This window comes from Cervus canadensis, chromosome 18, assembly GCF_019320065.1.
Source record: "Cervus canadensis isolate Bull #8, Minnesota chromosome 18, ASM1932006v1, whole genome shotgun sequence".
NCBI lineage: Eukaryota > Metazoa > Chordata > Mammalia > Artiodactyla > Cervidae > Cervus > Cervus canadensis.
The window spans coordinates 32,637,948-32,656,817 of NC_057403.1; the positions used below are offsets into that span (position 1 = coordinate 32,637,948).

Below are 18,870 nucleotides of genomic sequence, written 5' to 3' on the forward strand. Positions count from 1 at the left end.
AGATGTGGCTCCTTCTTGCCTGGCAAGCAATAAACCAAACTCTGATTTTGGATTCCCTAGGTGGTCATTGTATCTGCTACCATTTTCAGAACAAGAATGATCTAAAACCATAAGAGAATAAACATGCATATTTCTACTGGATGTAAACACTTCTCTTTCTGTGTTGAAACCTACTGGGATAAAATACAACTGGTCTCCTGGAGTAATTGCTGCAGCACTGCTGGGGATATTTTGAACTGATCTACTTCTCCCCGTCTGAGCCTTTGTCTACACATTAGGACTGTTGGAGGAAACACATCCACGTCTCCCTCATAATTTCGCACCTCCTTAGAAGAGACATTTTATGGAAGAATTGTGTGATTAAGGGCACTTGAAAGATTATTCTTGGAAATTCCAGAGATATTGCTAGAAAGTCATTTTCACAATCATATAATTGCTTCATCTGACTTCTCTGAAATTTTTCAAAATGACTCTTAAAACTACAGATTCTTCCTTATTTTACCTTATCATTTATGGGATAAACACTCTTCAAATGTATGGTGTAATTTGGAAGTGGATCCTATAAAGGTTCACATGTGTCTTTCCAAACCACTGCCCAGACTACGTTCCTGGATCTGTAAGGTTTTCTGAGAATAAAGTCAATTACAACCTTCTAGCTAGAACAATTCCTTGTACAACTACTTGTAGTAGCCGGTATTGCTTGTGTAGAAGCCCCCAAAAAGAGGATATTGCTTTATTAAAGATCAAACATTCATTAATACAAATGTTATTCCTAGGTTTCTGGTTGCATCAAATCTGAATTACTATTCTACTGTCCATCTGAATGCAAGTACTTTACATCTATTACATTAAAAAAAATCAACATCTATGTGTCTTTTCTTCAAATAATTAACAACACGCTTGGCCAGACTGCCTCAAAGACTCAAAGAGACACCTTCATAACTCTCTCAGTACTTAAATAATGATTTAAAAGATTGTAGTCTTAGGAGGTTTGACTCTCATTCAAGATGTATATTTTCATCTGACCTAGAAAGCCCCGAAAAAGAAACTTAAGGAAACTAGGGACAAAAGATCACAAGGCTACAAAGGAAAATTTTCAATTCTGACAAAAGGTGGTATATTGTTTGGAACATTATCTCTCTACCAATAATGGATCCTAACTAAGAAGAGTGTTAAACTGATTCAGTAATACCCAAGACCAAACATTAAATTACAAGTGACAGACTTTTGGGAATTCATTGGATATTTTAGACAATGGATTCCTAATTTTTCTAGTAAAATTAAAATCTCCACAAAGCAAAGAGAAATGTATTAGCAGAACATTGTGCAAAAACAGATGGTATTTTTGTAGCTGTCTATAGAAATATTTCACAATATAGGAGATCAACAGGCACATTTGCACAATCCATTTTGAAGATAAAAATATTCAGACTTAGAAAACAAACATTACTTAAAAATGGGATCCTCTGTTCACTTCAATGGTTTCTCATACCCCAACTATGAAGTGCCCCAAAGTCTGAGCTGGTCTTTGACAAAAATCTTATACCACAGGCCCCATCATAAAGTAGATAATTTCTGAATAAGAGTTGATAGGGGAGATTTCTTAAAAAACTGGAAATAGAACTGCCATATGACCCAGCAATCCCACTTCTGGGCATACACACTGAGGAAACCAGATCTGAAAGAGACACGTGCACCCCAATGTTCATCGCAGCACTGTTTATAATAGCCAGGACATGGAAGCAACCTCGATGCCCATCAGCAGATGAATGGATAAGGAAGCTGTGGTACATATACACCATGGAATATTACTCAGCCGTTAAAAAGAATTCATTTGAATCAGTCCTAATGAGATGGATGAAACTGGAGCCCCTTATACAGAGTGAAGTAAGCCAGAAAGATAAAGAACATTACAGCATACTAACACATATATATGGAATTTAGAAAGATGGTAACGATAACCCTATATGCAAAACAGAAAAAGAGACACAGAAATACAGAACAGACTTTTGAACTTTGTGGGAGAATGTGAGGGTCGGATATTTCAAAAGAACAGCATGTATACTATCTATGGTGAAACAGATCACCAGCCCAGGTGGGATGCATGAGACAAGTGCTCCGGCCTGGTGCACTGGGAAGACCCAGAGGAATCGGGTGGAGAGGGAGGTGGGAGGGGGGATCGGGATTGGGAATACATGTAAATCCATGGCTGATTCATTTCAATGTATGACAAAAACCACTACAATATTGTAAAGTAATTAGCCTCCAACTAATAAAAATAAATGGGGAAAAAAAAAAGAGTTGATAGGAAAATTTCTCCTCTGTAACTGGCTCCTGTCTTACATCCTGCTATCATATTCCAGAAAAAAATGTGCAGTCAGTTGTGGGTCTAAATCATACTTCAGAGGACCTTTCAAATACAAATGGGCTATGCCAAAATTATACAGTTAAAACATGTTGTTGTAATTGTCTGTCTCGAGACAGATTTGAGCCTTCCTATACAGAAAGGCTGCTGCTGTAAATACGACTCAATCATTGTACTCAATAACTTTCCCCCATGGGGAACACCAGCCTTATGTAGAAGAGTTATAAAGAATCCTACAGTGTATTAACCATTTGATTAAAAAATGTCACAATCCACAATCTTTGGAAAATGTACAGCATAAAAATTTTACTACTGATCTTAAGCTGGCCAAGCTCTCTAAGCCTCCTGGATTTCTTTAGTGAAGAGTTTTACTTTTAGTTCTAATGTCTATCAGACCAGGTTAGCTCCCTCTGGAAACTCAAAAGCTATTCACCTTAGGAAATAAAAACTAGAACAGCCATGGGATTACAAGTCTCTTTATCAATCTGAATCAAGCTTCCTTAATAGAGATGTAACTAAACATTGTCTAGAACCAACTCACCTATAAGTTCAAGAAGCCTTCCAAAAGCTCACCCTCAGAAACTTTCCCTTTTTTCAGCTTCAAAAATGAAAAAATAAACCAATAGTCTTTACGGCCTTCTAACAACTGACCCTGCAGCTAACTAAGAGGTGAGCCTTTGAATAAAAAGATGCCCAAAGAAACTGAATTACTGGCTGAAGACGTGTAGAAAACTACTCTTACTAAAGATTCTTTAGTTTTTCTTTCTTTTCTTTTTTTTTTTAATATCTTGGCCACACTGTGCAGCACATGGAACTTTAGTTCCCAAACCAGGGATCAAACCTCCATCCTCTGCATTGCAAGGTGAATTCTTAACTGTTGGACCACCAGGGAAGTCCCTAGCTGGAGATCTTAAGTGGAAATTTGCTAAAATAAACTTTCAGAAATCAGTGACCTCAGCAGTAGATTGCTATTCTAAGATCCTCAGAAACAGCAGACTCTACATGAAGTTGAAAGATTCTGCTCATGAGTGACAGAAGATGATTTTGCAACATACCTGGTATTACTGAGTTTCACACTTTACCTTGTATACTTTCGTTCTTATCATTCTGCCATATTATTCTCTATTTCTACCTTAAGGTCATATTTATTCTTAATCCTTCTGATATCCGCTGTTGTGTTTCCCTTTACTGCTGCTTCTGCTGCTGCTAAGTTGACTCAGTCGTGTCTGACTCTGTGTGACCCCATAGACGGCAGCCGACCAGGCTCCCGCGTCCCTGGGATTCTCCAGGCAAGAACACTGGAGTGGGGTACCATTGCCTTCCCCATTACTGCTAATGATCCCTTACTCAAATCTAGGCTTTGCTTATGCCTACTGTAATCTCTTCTGCCAACCTTTCTAAGAACTTCCTATGATCACGACAATTAAGCTCTGCCCATAACTCTCTACTTTACACCTTCCTAAAGTTAACTTGAATACTTCTCCTTGAGTAAAATACTGCTAGTTAATACTAGGCCATGTGTATTTTTGACGCTTATATTTATTTATCCCAACAACTCTGCCCTCAAACCCTAACTTCTCTGTCTAAATTATCTAATGGTCAAGTCCACTGAGAACCCAGAGCCTTCCAATTTCCTTATTCTCATTCAGCAAGTTCTTGTACCTCCTGAAAAATAGTGATTTTTGCAGATACTTATCCTGCCCCATTTGATCTATCACCTGGTATACCACTGATGATTTGGTTCATTTCATTCCTTGATCAATCTGAGGAGTTATCAATGTCCCAGTGTTCCTTCAGGGACAATCACTACCCAAACTCTATAATTTAACTCTCTCAATATGTAGCTTTAGTCAAACTATTAGATATGACATCCAACATCCAATCCTACAATCACAGTCTCCAGCAGTTCAGTTCAGTCACTCAGTCGTGTCTGACTCTTTGCGACCGGATGCCGTGATCTTAGTTTTCTGAATGTTGAGCTTTAAGCCAATGTTTTCACTCTCCTCTTTCACTTTCATCAAGAAGCTCTTTTGTTCTTCTTCACTTTCTGCCATAAGGGTGATGTCACCTGCATATCTGAGGTTATTGATATTTCTCCCGGCAATCTTGATTCCAGCTTGGGCTTCATCCAGCCCAGCATTTCTCATGATGTACTTTGCATATAAGTTAAACAAGCAGGGTGACAATATACAGCCTTGACGTACTCCTCTTCTAGTTTGGAACCAGTCTGTTGTTCCATGTCCAGACCTAACTGTTGCTTCCTGACCTGAATACAGATTTCCCAAGAGGCAAGTCAGGTGGTCTGGTATTCCCATCTCTTGAAGAATTTTCCACAGTTTGTTGTGATCCACACAGTCAAAGGCTTTGGCATAGTCAATAAAGCAAAAATAGATGTTCTTTTGGAACTCTTTTGCTTTTACGATGATCCAGCAGATGTTGGCAATTTGATCTCTGGTTCCTCTGCCTTTACTAAAACCAGCTTGAACATCTGGAAGTTGACAGTTCACGTATTGTTGAAGCCTGGCCTGGAGAATTTTGAGCATTACTTTACTAGCATGTGAGATGAGTGCAACTGTGCAGTAGTTTGAGCATTCTTTGGCATTGTCTTTCTTCGGGATTGGAATGAAGGCTGACCTTTACCAGTCTTGTGGCCACTGCTGAGTTTTCAAATTTGCTGGCATACTGAATGCAGCACTTTAACAGGGTCATCTTTTAGGATTTCAAATCACTCAACTGGAATTCCATCCCCTCCACTAGCTTTGTTCATAGTGATGCTTCCTAAGGCCCACTTGACTTTGCATTCCAGGATGTCTGGCTCCAGGTGAGTGATCACACCATCGTGATTATCTGGGTCATGAAGATCTTTTTTGTACAGTTCTTCTGTGTATTCTTGCCACCTCTTCTTAATATCTTTTGCTTCTGTTAGGTCCATACCATTCCTGTTCTTTATTGAGCCCATCTTTCCATGAAATGTTCCCTTGGTATCTTTAACTTCCTTGAAGAGATCTCTAGTCTTTCCCATTCTGCTGTCTTCCTCTGTTTCTTTGCACTGATCACTGAGGAAGGCTTTCTTATCTGTGCTTGCTATAGAAATACTTTAAATATTTTAGATACCAACCAATAGTACTATTACCTCTTACCTACTTTATGATAATTACAATATCCTAATATCATAACCAGCAGACCCTGTGATGCCAAATCTAGATCTTTATCTGTAATCAAGTAAATGCCATGTCTCTACTACTAGCCCATAACTGATGCCTCTTCAAGAATGGGCCTTAGTGCCCATAAGGGGATGATATTATCAACTTCAGTTACCCTAATGTACTACCCAGCCCTACTATAGTGCCTGCAGACCTTGCTTAACTCCATACAATGTATCTGTCATCCTGAAATAATTTAAGAAGTCCTCCAGTGTATGGCTGGCTTCTGTAACAGTTCTTTTCTCTCTTGCATCTGGAACTACCAATGTACACCTCTATTAGTCTTTAGTCCCTGAGCCAGTAACATGCTTTATTTTCTCTCTCTCATCAAAGCCCTACCTGCATAGGTGAGGTAATAATTAGAGAACTTCAAATAAATAATTCTCCAATGAACCATGTTTCTTTGTGGTAGGAGGCCAATCTACCTGGAGAAATGCATGATACCTGGTATTGGAGTCATGAAGACTCTAGTTCCAATTTTGGAATTTGAAATATTATCACAAGATAATTTTGAAAGATTGTTACAAAACTGTTCCTAACTTTGGTCATTACAGTGCAGAATCCAGAAGCACAGAAAAGTAGCTTGAATTCACTGACCCAAGTGTTACGAAAATCAAACAACCTTAGATTTCCTGTTGGCAAGAAAAAAGGGTATGCTATTGTTAACCTTTCTTGTCATAACAGAGAGAAGACTAAGGAATCCGTCTCCAAACTCAAAGAAAAGGCAATTTGGGTTCTGAAGGTGGACTCAGGAGAGGAAGTTCTCAGATCTCAGACTTGGGTAGTCTTGGGTCATAGCTCTGTACCGTCTTCTAACCTCTCATATCACAAGAGTCTAGCTTCTGTATCGCCTCTTATTGTGCATCTGTCACAATTACCCTTCACAGTTACCCTTCAAGTTGCAGGTCACTTTTATTTTCCTTCAAAGGAGTCCATCATTCAGATATGCCCTACAGATCTGTAAACATCTCTCTAGTCATTTTCACATTCTACATGAAGAGACATTCAACTTCATTTATATAAACTTTCTTATGGTATGTGCCTTACCCAATATAACATAGGTCAGGATGGGGGCATTGTATAAATACATGTGCTCTGAATTTTAAGACTTTTACAACATCCACATGTAAAAGAAATTTATAAAGGCATTATGATTTTTCTTAAGAACTATTTTTCCCCAAGTTAGATGGGCCAACTTGAAATGAAGCAAAAGGAATAAAAGTCAAAATGGAAAACAATAGAGCAAAATGGAAATAATTAAGGAATAAAGATTCAGACTAGGGTTTCTCAATTTTAAAAAAATTATCACCTCCTAAAAAGAACCATTGTGATAAACTAATTTTATATCTTCAAATCAGTTAATTAAATATGACTTAAATTAGACTCAGTTCTCTCTAACAAGAGAAATAAATACCAAGGAAAAAGATCATTGGGTAGGGTGGACCTTTGGACACAAACCAATGTTATATCTAAGTTTTCTCAACCCCTAGGAATCAATTTTTGCTTCTCTAGGGGCAACTGTCAACACCCAAGTTGACAAAATATGATTTAGATAGATCTCAATTGAAATACTAATTCTGCTACAGCTGTGTGACCTTTGGGAGTTATTTAACAGTTCCAGTGCTCAGGTCTTCTATCTTTAAAATGTAAACCTTAGAGAGTGCCTCACCCTAGGATTGCTAACGTGTTTAAATGTCATATTTCATATTATTACTTAGCAGCAATTGGACTGCAAGAAAGAACCAATTAATAAGTAAATTTCCTTCCACTGTTGTTATCATTTCTATTATTGGGGAAGTTCAGATGGGAGACAATGACTCAGTGAAGCAAGTGAGTAAAAAGTCTATACAACAATAAAGAAGAGTCTTTAATTTGAAGTGATAAAACACCTGACTTAAACCACCATTGAGTTCACTTTAAATTTGAGAGCATTTCTGTTGACAGGCTGTGTAGCCAAAGTGGGAAGTCAAAATCTACAGAAAAAAAGAGTGTTCAGAATGTTCAGATAGTGGAGTGAAACATAAAGCATTCTGTTGTTCTATTGCAGGAAGTGGGGTGGACAGCCATGGCCTAACAACTACTAGTGTCCAGCACAAGGCTAAAACGTTCACCTAAAAACTAGGAAATGGCAACAAAGTGCTAGAGCAGAACAATTCTAGAACCTCTTAGCTATTGCCCACACAAAATGGCAAGAGAAATTCTTTGTAAACCTTCTCCCTCCCACATAGAGGGAAAAGGAACTTTTCTCAATATCTAATTTAAAATGGAAAAGTACTCACCAAAGGAAACATCACCAAAACGCAGAGCAGGAACATTAAAATGGAAGGTAGGTCCAATGACACAGCCTCTGGAAGTAAGAATATACATTGAGGGAATGGAAAGGGAACCCAATGAATTCAAGGTAACAATCAAGAAGTGGGCAGAGAGTGAGCACTGAAAACCATAATTTGGCATTTAATCAATTACAGCATCATCTAGGACTCACAGAAACTGTGAGATGATGGTCAATCACAATGGTTCTTAAAATTCCTTTACAACTCAAACCTTTGAGTTTTAGCGAATGATGCTATGGTTAACTTATCACCATATTCCTACCAGTGATGAGGCAGAGAAGACACACCACTGAACTAATGGCACAAAATGTTAATGTGGATGAGATACACAACATGACAAGTTATTAACTCAGACAAGAAAAAATTACAGGTCTAATCCAGGTATAGACATCAAAGACTATCAATGATACCAGTATTCCTTGGCCCACACTTTTATAAATCTGTTTTAATCCAGTTCCTACCACCAACTAGCTGTGATCTTGGTCAATCACTTTACCTCTGTAGGTCTCAGTTTTTCTCCTAACATACACAAGAGAAGATGGGAATAGGTGGCCTTTAAGGACTCTTTAACTGTTGATTTTCTGTTTCCCTCTCATGCAAGGCTCATGATCTTGAAGTGATGCTCTAGCTTAAAATAAATAATAGAGATTCCATAGCTTCTAGCTGACTTCAGGTGTGGTAGATAGTATATTGGTCCCCAAAGATGTCTATGTGCTAACAACCCCCAGAATCTATGAATATATTAGGTGACATGGCAAAGGCTAATTAAGGTAGCAGAAGGAATTGAAGTTGCTAATTAACTGAACTTAAAATAAGGAAATTGGGCTTACCAGGTGATACTTCTGGTAAAGAACCCGCCTACCAATGTAAAAGATATAAGAGATGTAAGAGATGCGGGTCCAATCCCTAGGTTGGGAAGATCCCCTGGAGGAGGGCATGGCAATCTACTCCAGTATTCTTGCATGGAGAACCCCATGGACTGAGGAGCCTGGAGGGCTACAATCCATAGGGTTGCAGAGAGTTGGACACTACCTAAGTGACTTAGCAGGCACGCACACAAGATATGGACATCAGCCTGACTTATCTAGTTGGGTTCAATGCAATCACTAGGATCTTTAAAATCGGAACACGGAGGCAGAAGACAAGGTAGGAGTGAGGCAATGTGAAAAAGATTCAACCAGCTTTTGCTAGGTTTGAAGATGGAGGAGGGAGATCATGAGCTAAAGACTGTGGGCAGCGTCAAGAAGCCAAACAAGGTTAGGAAACAAATGCTCCCCAAGAGCTACCATAAACAAAGACAGCCCTGGCCAATACTTTGATTTTAGCTCCGTAAGACCTGTGTTGGACTTAAAATAATATATGTGTATTGCTTTAAGCTACTGAGTTTGTGGTAATTTGTTACAGCAGCAATAGAAAACTAATATATCAGATATTTGTTTATTCTTGCCTTTTTCTATGGTCTATGTCCCTAAAATCTCTAGACCAAAGTTAAGAACTGAAATAATTCCCCATTTGTGTGCCAGACTTTCAAAAGTTATAGACACACAAATACCAGAAATTCCACTAAGCCTGAATCTTCTAATCCACCCAGATCCAGATGTTGGTGATGTAGGTGTGTCATACCATGCTGAATGAACTTGGTGCCCCAGTGATACTTCCGGCTGCTAGAGATCTGACTATAATATGTTGAGGGGCTCCTGCAAGCCTGGGAGGAGAGATGACAACAAAGACTCAGTGCAGGAAGTCTGGATTCTAAAAGCCTTTCCCAGGACCATCTTTTCTATTTTATGCTAATAATCCAAAGTGGTTTCAAAAGGAGCAGCTGGTACTCAGGAGGAATTAGGATCCAGCTGAGAATGAAGTCAAACGAGCCTACAGATTAGAGACTTGATTTGTAAAAAAAGTTTTTGGGAGGCCAAAGTAACGAATAGATCAAAAGAGTCTGCAGTGCACAAAAGCATAAAGAAATAGGAAAGAAGATCACAAAATTGCACAATGCAGTCGTTTAATCAGTGAAGCAGAAAAAAACCAGAGTTAAATCGCATTTGTTCAAAGGCACATATAACTAAGGGAACGGCAGCTGAATACCAACTGGGCTTAGACGCTGTCACATCCATTCAAACAGGGATTCTGAATATTAGGACAGTCTCTGCCAAGATGGTACCCAACACCAATGCAGTGGTCTGTTAAGATTAGAATTTTAAAGACCAAGAGATAGAGTGACTAAATTATTATGTTGTTATGTAAAACAGACTGAATGAAAAATAAGCTACAGTTAAACTTCATAAAGTCACATATGTAAAAATAGGAGAGTATAAAATTGCTTATAGGTAATTTTAAAAAATCACTTCAATTTTACGGTGTTGTTTATCCAACCACTTTAAGTACTGTGTCATGCAGCTGGAGAAATAAACAGAAATAGAAAAAAATTCAGCAATAGTTCTGATAACTTTCAAGGTATACTAGCAAAAATTATGTGGTATTGAGGAAAGAAGATTACCTGACAGTAAAAGAATAAGAAATAAAATTTCAGAATCCACAATATAAACTTTATAGAGACTTCCTGGGCTATAAGGCCCAAGACAGTGTCCCTGGCAAAGTCATAAGTAAAATGAGTATTACTGTGTGGAACTGAAAATAAATAATAAATTGTACACGTATTTCAACCTTTATCATTAGACATTTATTTGTGACACCACACATTTACCAAGTTTTCAAAATTACTGCTTGTGGTATGACATGCTAGAACAATTCTGGACAAATGCAATTTAGACAAGAATATTTCTCTTAGCAATTTGTAATTAGTTTTAGGATGAAATAAACATTCTTTCCACAGTCAGATTTTCCTTTCCTTTGCAAGAAACAAGGAGTGAACATGCAAAAAAAAAAAAAAGGCATGGGAGCTGGTATGAATGGTAAGGTCCAGAGACTTAAGAGACCTAAAGTTCACAGAATACCTGGAGTATTAACTAGTCCAAACTTACTTGTGAAAAGGTTCCTAGAAGATTTCTAAACTCTGTTATTCACGGTGGAGAACCCAAGTACATTCTGATCTATTCAGACATTGCTAGTGACATGCAACACTATATAGTGCATGCTTGGGATCTTTAGGGGAAGAGAGGAGAGATTTAAAAAATTCACCCATGAAATGACAGAACTATTATTCAATATTATAGGCTTTTGGAAATTTAAAAAAAATAACAGCCTCATTCAATTATAATTCATATGCTATAAATTCACCCACTTAACAGGTACCATGTTGCAGCATGTACATCCTTCTTTCTTTTCTCATTCCTTTTTATGGTCTTAATAACATTCCATTGTGTGAATAGACCATGTTTTATTTATCCATTCATCAGCTGGGAGACACTTGGATTATTTCCACCTTTTGGCTACTAAGAATAATGCAGTGTTAAACATTCACGTGCAAGTTTTTGTGTGGATTTAAATTTTCATTTTTCTTGGGTAGGTATCTAGGAATGGATTGCTAGATTATAAGGTAATTCAAAGTCTACCTCTTCGAAAATCTGTCAGACTGTTCCAAAGTGACTGCAGATTTTACCTTCCCACCATCAGTGTATGAGGCTTCTTATTTCTCTACCTTCTCTACAACACTTGCTATTTTCTATTTTTAAGTTATAGCCATCCACACAGGTATGAAGTTGTATCTCAATGTGATTTCCATTTGCATCTCCTTGATGATTAATGATGTTGAGAGTCTATTCACATGTTATTAGTTATCTGAATGTCTTTTTTAGAGAAAAGTCTGCTCAGACGGTTTGCCCATTTTTAACTGGGTTGTCTTTTTGTTATTGAGTGTTAGTGTTCTGTATATATCTTAGATGGACGCCCCTTTTCAGATATATGATTTACAAATATTTTTTCCCATTTTGTAGTTTGCTTTTTTCATTTTCTTAATAGTGTCCTTTGAAGCACAAAATTTAAAAATTCTGATCAAGTCTAATTTACTTACTTTTCCTTTGATTGCTTATACTTAGGTGTCATATTTAAGAAATCTTTGCCTAATCCAAAGTCATGTATAGTTGCACCTGTGCTTTATTTTAAAAGTTTTATAGTTTTAGTTGTTACATTTAGGTCTTTGGTCTATGTGTGTGTTAGCCACTAAGTCATGTCCGACTCTTTTGTGACCCCATGGACTGTACCCCGCCAGGCTCCTCTATCCATGGGATTATTTGAATAAGAATACTGGGGTGGGTTTTGCCATTCCCTTCTCCAGGGCATCTTCTGGACCCAGGGGTCGAACCCAAGTCTCCTGCATTGCAGGCAGATTCTTTACCGTCTGAGCCACAAGGGAAGTCCATATTAATTCTGTATATGGTGTGAGATGGAGGGGGGTTGCATGGAACTTTATTCTTTTGAATGTAGATATCCAGTTGCTCTAGCATCATTTGTTGAAAAACACTATCCTTTTTCCCATTGAATTTTCTTGATACTCTTAATAAAAATAAACTGACCATAACCATATGAATTTATTTTGGGAATCTCAATTCTGTGCCATTGATCTATATGTCTATCTTAATACCAGAATAACAGATGCTTGATTACTGCATCAAAACTGTAGTATGTTTTGAAATGGGATATATAAATTCTCCAAATTTAGGGTTTTTTAAAAAAATTATTTTGGCTATTCTGGATTTCTTGCCTTTCCATATAAACTTTAATATCAGCTCATCAATTACTGCAAAAGGACAGCTGGAATTTTGATAGAATCATGTTGAATCTATACATCACTTTGTGAAATCTTGCCATCTTAGGTTAATACTAAGTTTTCTAATCCATGTCACTTATTTAGGTCTTCTTTTAAATTCACTTTTGATGAGGTTTTGTAGTTTTCAATGTGCAAGTCTAACACTTTTTTTTTTGTTACATTTATTCCCAACTATATCATTCTTTTAACTATTGTAAGAAGAATTTTCTTAATTTCATTTTTGAATTTTCATTGCTACTCTCCAGTAATACAAATGATTTTTGTATATGAGCCTATATTGTATAATTTTTCTGAACTCAATTGCTAGCTCTATAGCTTTTTGGTGGAATCCTTGGAATATTCTACATATAAAATCACGTCATCTGCAGAGAGAGATAGTTTTACTTCTTCCTTTTCAATCTGAAAGTCTTTTATTTCTTTTTCTTGCCTAATTGCCTTGGATAGAACTTTCAATACAATGTTAAACAAAAACAACTTTCAGTTTTATTTTTTCTCTATTGTTTTTCTTTTTTATTTCATTAATTTCCACTCTAATCTTTATTATTTCCTTCCTTGTGCTTGCTTTGGATTTAGTTAGCTCTTCTTTTTCAAGTTTCATAAGGTAGAAATTTAGGTTATTGATTTGAGATCTTTTTTCTTTTTAAATACAGGCACTCACAGCTATCAATTTCCCTCAAAGCACTACTTTTACCACATCTCATAAGTTTTGATACTCTGTGTTCTGCTTTCATTTATCTCAAAGTATTGTGTAATATTTTTCTTTGCCCTATTGGTAATTTAGGTGTGTTTTTCAATTTCCACATATTTGTAAATTCTCTACATTTTCTTCTACTTTTGATTTTTCATTTTATTTCTTTCTAGTTGAAGAACACACTCTGCATGATTCAAATTATTTAAAATTTATTGAGACTTGCTTTATGGCCTCACGCATGGTCTATTCTGGAAAATGCTCCAAGAGCACTTGTTGGGTGGCGAGTTCTACAGGTGTCTGTTAGGTCTAGTTGGTTTACAGTATTATTCAACTCTTCTATTAAGATATTCTGGCGAGCTGTTCTATCCATTATTGAAAGTGGGGTAGTGACATCTCCTTTGATTACTGTTCAATTACCTATTTCTCTCTTCCATTGTGTAAGCTTCTGCTTCATGTATCTTTGGGCTCTGTCGTTAACTGTGTCCATATTTATTTCCTCATAGCTCTGTAGGCTGGAAGTCTCAGATCAACATGTTGGCAGGGCTGGTTTCTTATGAGGAACTCTCTCTTTCGCTCGCAAATGGGTACCTTCTCCCTGTGTCTTCTCACAGTCTTTTCCTATTTGTGTATCTGTCCTAATGTCCTCTTCTGACAAGGACACCATTCATATTAGATTAAGGCCCACTCATATGACCTCATTTTTCCTTAATTACTTCTTTAAAAGTCTTATCTCCAAGTGCAGTCACATTGTAAAGTACTGGGTGTTAGAGGACTTCAACATATGAATTTTGAGAGGATGTAATTCACCCTATAGCAGAGACAGTTAGGTGAAAGAACTGAGAAGAAATGGTAATCACCTTCAAGTCAGTCTTAAGATTCTACATTTTCAGTAGATATCTTAAAATCAATAAGTTTTCCTAGGATCATTCAGGCCTCAGAAATGTGCCTGTCTCTTTTCTATGTCATCTCTAGACCTCAAGGGAGAGACTTCAGCTGTAGATGGAGTGAGGTCCTGCTAGGCTTCTGAACCAAAATAAGAGAGACTATCGACTAATTAACAACCTGTTGCTGTGGGAATCCAAATAGAATCTGCAATCTATTCTGAAGACATGAACTTCTAAAGCAACAGGAACCAAAGTTATAGGTCTGCCAACGGGCTGGTTACAGAGAACTTCTTTTTAAAACCTGAAGACAAACAGAGCAGCCGGAGAAGGCATCAAAAGATGTCTAGCACAAAAGTTGCAAGTGTCTAGCACTGGCTGACTGACACTATAAGCAGACTTTTATAAATCCTGGTGGCATTAGACGTAAGAGCATTTAAATAATTTCCTTAAAATAAAAACAAAAGATGGGAAAAAAACAAAAGGTGAAAGCTTAGAGGAACTATTAATAGGGTAACAGCCAAAGCTTAATCATAGAAGATGATTTTATCCAGGTGTTAGTAACTTACTTTCCCTAAACATAGTAAAACAGAGAGAGTAAGTAGAAACTAATTTAATTCTTTATTTTATAAGGTTATAATTTAAAGAAAAACTAGATTCCAAAAGAGCAACTGCATCCATGTTACAAGAAGTTATACATGTCTACTAGAGAAACACTGGTAGAAATTTAAAACACCCTTATATATTGACGTATTCATATCAACAAAGACAGATATCAATATTCAAGACATGATTTAGTTCGGGTTTTTAAAATAATTTTATGAGAGGATTTTATTTTTACATTTTATGTTTGTGCCTGGATTTTAAAAAGTAATCAGCAGGGAGTCAAATTGTTATTTTCAGATAGGTATCAATAGTGTTATTAACAGAAAATAAACATTCTGTCAACCTCTTAATTCTCCATTAATGTATAAGGTGATCTAGTTTTGAAGTTTAAGAAAGCATAGGTAAAAACTTCAGTTTCCATATTACTTGTAGAAGCAACTTACCTAATGGTCAGTTTCACAGGCTCAGGTGACCCATTCACATTGACCAGGAACTCTTCTTCAAAGTGCCCTAGGATGGCAGAACTAAAGGAAATCTGGACAGCCTGGACTCCACTTGGTTCGATGATGCCTTCCTTGGGACTGAAAACAAAGCAGGCCCCCAGAGGTGAAACTGGAGGGATCACATTGAAGAGGGCATCAATGCTGCCTTTGTTGGATAGCACTGTCTGTATCAAAAAGACAAGAATGAAAAAAGTTAGCAACGGGACTGTGATTTATTTTCATATAAGCACCAACACAGAGACAGCTGCAGGAAGACAGCTCCAAAGAAAAACCTCAGGGGAAAAATGAACAGTGTGATGTTTAAAGACAGGAGTCCCAAGCCAGAAAATAATTTTGTGTTTTTATCTCCTCTTTAAAATGGAGTTAGTCATATTATTATACTTATGCTATAAAGACTGACCATAATCACATCTACTGAAGAAGAACCTTAAAATACCTTTTATTCTACCCATGAAATTATCAAGGGAAGGTAGGTCTTTCCCTTATACACATGAGAAGGCTGGGATTAAGTGACATGCTGAAAAGTAAAAATCAAGTCAGAATATAGGAGCAAGAACTATCTAAGCCTACCTTTATAATGTAGCTTGAAGAATGTAGATGAGATATAATTGTGGATTCCAGATTGCAAAGATTCTCTTTGTTGCACCATTAGATTTCATCCTATTGTGATACTTTCATCTCAAACTCTAATGGAGAGATAACTGTTTGGCAAGCTACTATTTTACTACAGAGAAGTTTTATTCCTATATATCAGTTTCTGGAACCAATTTGCTCATATTTGATTGCACACTAGGTGTGTGTAAAAAGCTCGTGCTTGGCATTTAGAGGCCTCTATGCTGGCTCTGTCTACTGCTCCTGCTGCCATTTGCCACAGTTGCTGCCGTGAACCTGTAGTACTGCCACACAGTTCTATCCCTGGACTTCTAGAACACAATCTCCATTCCTTGCCAATGTTTACACCTGAACAAGTGAACAGCCATTCTCTCTATGTAGTAAGTGCCCTCAACCTACACTCAACCTATCATTGGAGGAAAAAAAAGAGGAGATAGGAAAGATTCAAAAAGGTATGTGAGGCATGTCAGGAACTGAGAAAGCCAAGAGAGAATTTCCAAAAGACGTTGAATGTGGACAGAGGTCAAGGAGAAAAAGCTTTGAGAAAATGCTATCTTAAAATTTTAAATTAAAAATTTTATTTTTAATTGGGCCATCCCTGCCCTCAAAGAAGAGAGTAATTCCAATACAGCATGACTGAGGAATCCAGAGTACAAATGTTTAGGGAGTGCACAGGTGCAGAGGAAATAGTGGTTGACTGTTCCAGACTGCTGTTTTGACAATATTACTGGTAAAAAGAGAAAATGGGGGTGGCAAAGCTGTAGGACGGTATGGTAGAGGAGATCTAGTCTATTTGTACTATTAAATGAGATAATGCATTCAAGGCCCAGATTAGATGTTTGAGGTTGTAATAAGAAAAGGGGACTAGGTAACCAAGGTAATAGGATTTGGGTGGGTGTAGCGGGCCCACTAGATTAGGTTGCCTCCTAAGGAGCAGAGAAGAAGGAATCAAGAGCACAAGTAGGATAGAGACAGGGGCCCTTGCAAAGGAAGATACTGCTCCTGCCAAGAGAAGATGGATGATTCACCACAAGATACCTGTTACTTGATGTTACTCATCTTTTTACATTTATTTCCCATCTCCCTCATTCTAAGTTCCTTGGTCATAGGAACCACATTTTGTTCTTTACTCCTTTTAAAAAGACCATGTAGAAAAGTGATTATGACCACGGTCTCAGAAGTCAAATGCCTGGGTTCAAATCCCAGCTTTTCCACTGACTTTACAAGCTGTGTGACCTTGCAGAACCTGCTTAGCTTCTCTGTGCCTATTTCCCTACCTGTAAAATATAAGTACTACTAACTTCTCAGATTGCCATGAAAATGAAATTTATTAATTTACGTTACTTTTAGACTAGTGAGTGGCAATGAGTATTCATAAAGGACAGTGATTGATATTTATATACCCAGTGTTAAGCCAAATGCGTTTAAGATTTATCTGTGCTTAAGATGCAACTGATATGTACTAGTTAGTGGTAACATGAAAGCAACTCAAAGGTATTAGTGGTAACTTGAAGGACCTTTGTTCTCCTCTCTGAGCTGGTACAAGGACTGCCTTTACTGTTGTCTTACTCAGATTTTCTATAAGGGGCCAACTCTATTTTCAAGAATATGCGTTTCATTCTTCTCCCCCCTGACAAACCAGAAACTACTCATGTATACGGAATCCAGGAAATTGTTTGGCAGTACAATTCTGACATCTTCTGATTACTAGTAATGCTCTTACCCTGTAATCCAACTCCTTGGAGAGGGGGAAATTTATAGAAGAACTTCACCTCTCATTTGTTTTTCTTCTAATTACACTGGGGAACAGTGTATACTCTTGGGGATTATTCTTTATGTATCTGCTAAGCTCAGCAATGACTAAGAGCAATAGCTAGTTATTCAAATTCGTCTCAAGTAGGTAATGTAATAAATTGAAACAGAGATGCAATGAGGCATCAGCATTAAATACGCAATGTGTGCAAAATACTCCTATAAGAAGCACCTTACCATGTCCTTCTCTGGCACTGCAGAGCTCTCAAAACTGTCCAGCCTAATGCTGCACTCCATTTAACACTTATTTAGCTGGCTGTGGTTTGTTACTGTTCAAATGTGGGAGGGAGGGAAGTGAAGGGCTCAAGTACACTTCTCTTAAAATTTGTAAGAAAGTATTATTATATTCAGGCAAACCCTATCCATTTTGCATCAGAACTAAATGCTCTTTTCTGCTGCAGCACCTATAAGACACAGTCTTTAAGGTATAAGTGAAATTTATTCTGGATAAATTACAGGCAGAATACCCATTCAATAAGAATTCACACCTGTTTCCCTCTAAATGACTATTTTTTTCAGAATGCAACACAGCACAATGCAACATGGTGGGTGTGCACTTTTCATTTTCTGATAGTCATGCAACTGATTACTTCATTTAAAGTGTGCTCTTAAGTATATTCCATGTCAACATGACGTTAACATCTCTATTTACCTTTCAAATCTCCCATTTGGGATGATATTTGGGATATCGTTAACTCTGATGAATGTGATGACAAATGACACAGCAGGAAGCTCTCAACATCAGCTGGGCACTTACCTTCCATGCCAGGTTAGGCTGGGCTGAAAGATGAGTTGCCTGTAGACTGGATTTGCCCATAATGAGATGCCAAGAGACTGACAAGCCAGCAAAGGGCCTTCTCTTCCCCTAGGATGTAGGGCCCTAGCCACTCACTGCTCACTAACATTTCCAAGCTATGTGACCTTGCCAAGTTACTTAACAAATGTGGCAGAATGAAGCTGGTTGTTCACTGGACCTATATCCTCTTCTTCCTGTGCCTATAGCTAGACTACATTTCCCAGTCACCCTCGCAGTCACAGAATGTGAACAAAAGCGATACGTGCCCCTGCTGGTGCTGCCTCCTATGAACACCTCTTGTGCGCATCCCTCCATGCTCCTTCTTCCACTGTCAGTGTG

At 37.6% G+C, this 18,870-nt stretch overlaps 1 protein-coding gene across 1 annotated transcript in view; it reads right to left on the reverse strand.

Annotated features, from left to right (window-relative positions):
• The window catches only part of HYDIN (HYDIN axonemal central pair apparatus protein), a 356,564-nt gene that overhangs the window by 193,470 nt on the left and 144,224 nt on the right, over nt 1-18,870 (reverse strand). Inside the window, 2 exon segments of the mRNA XM_043435789.1 lie at nt 7,848-7,915; nt 15,252-15,475. Coding sequence (XP_043291724.1) covers nt 7,848-7,915; nt 15,252-15,475 — 292 coding nt within the window.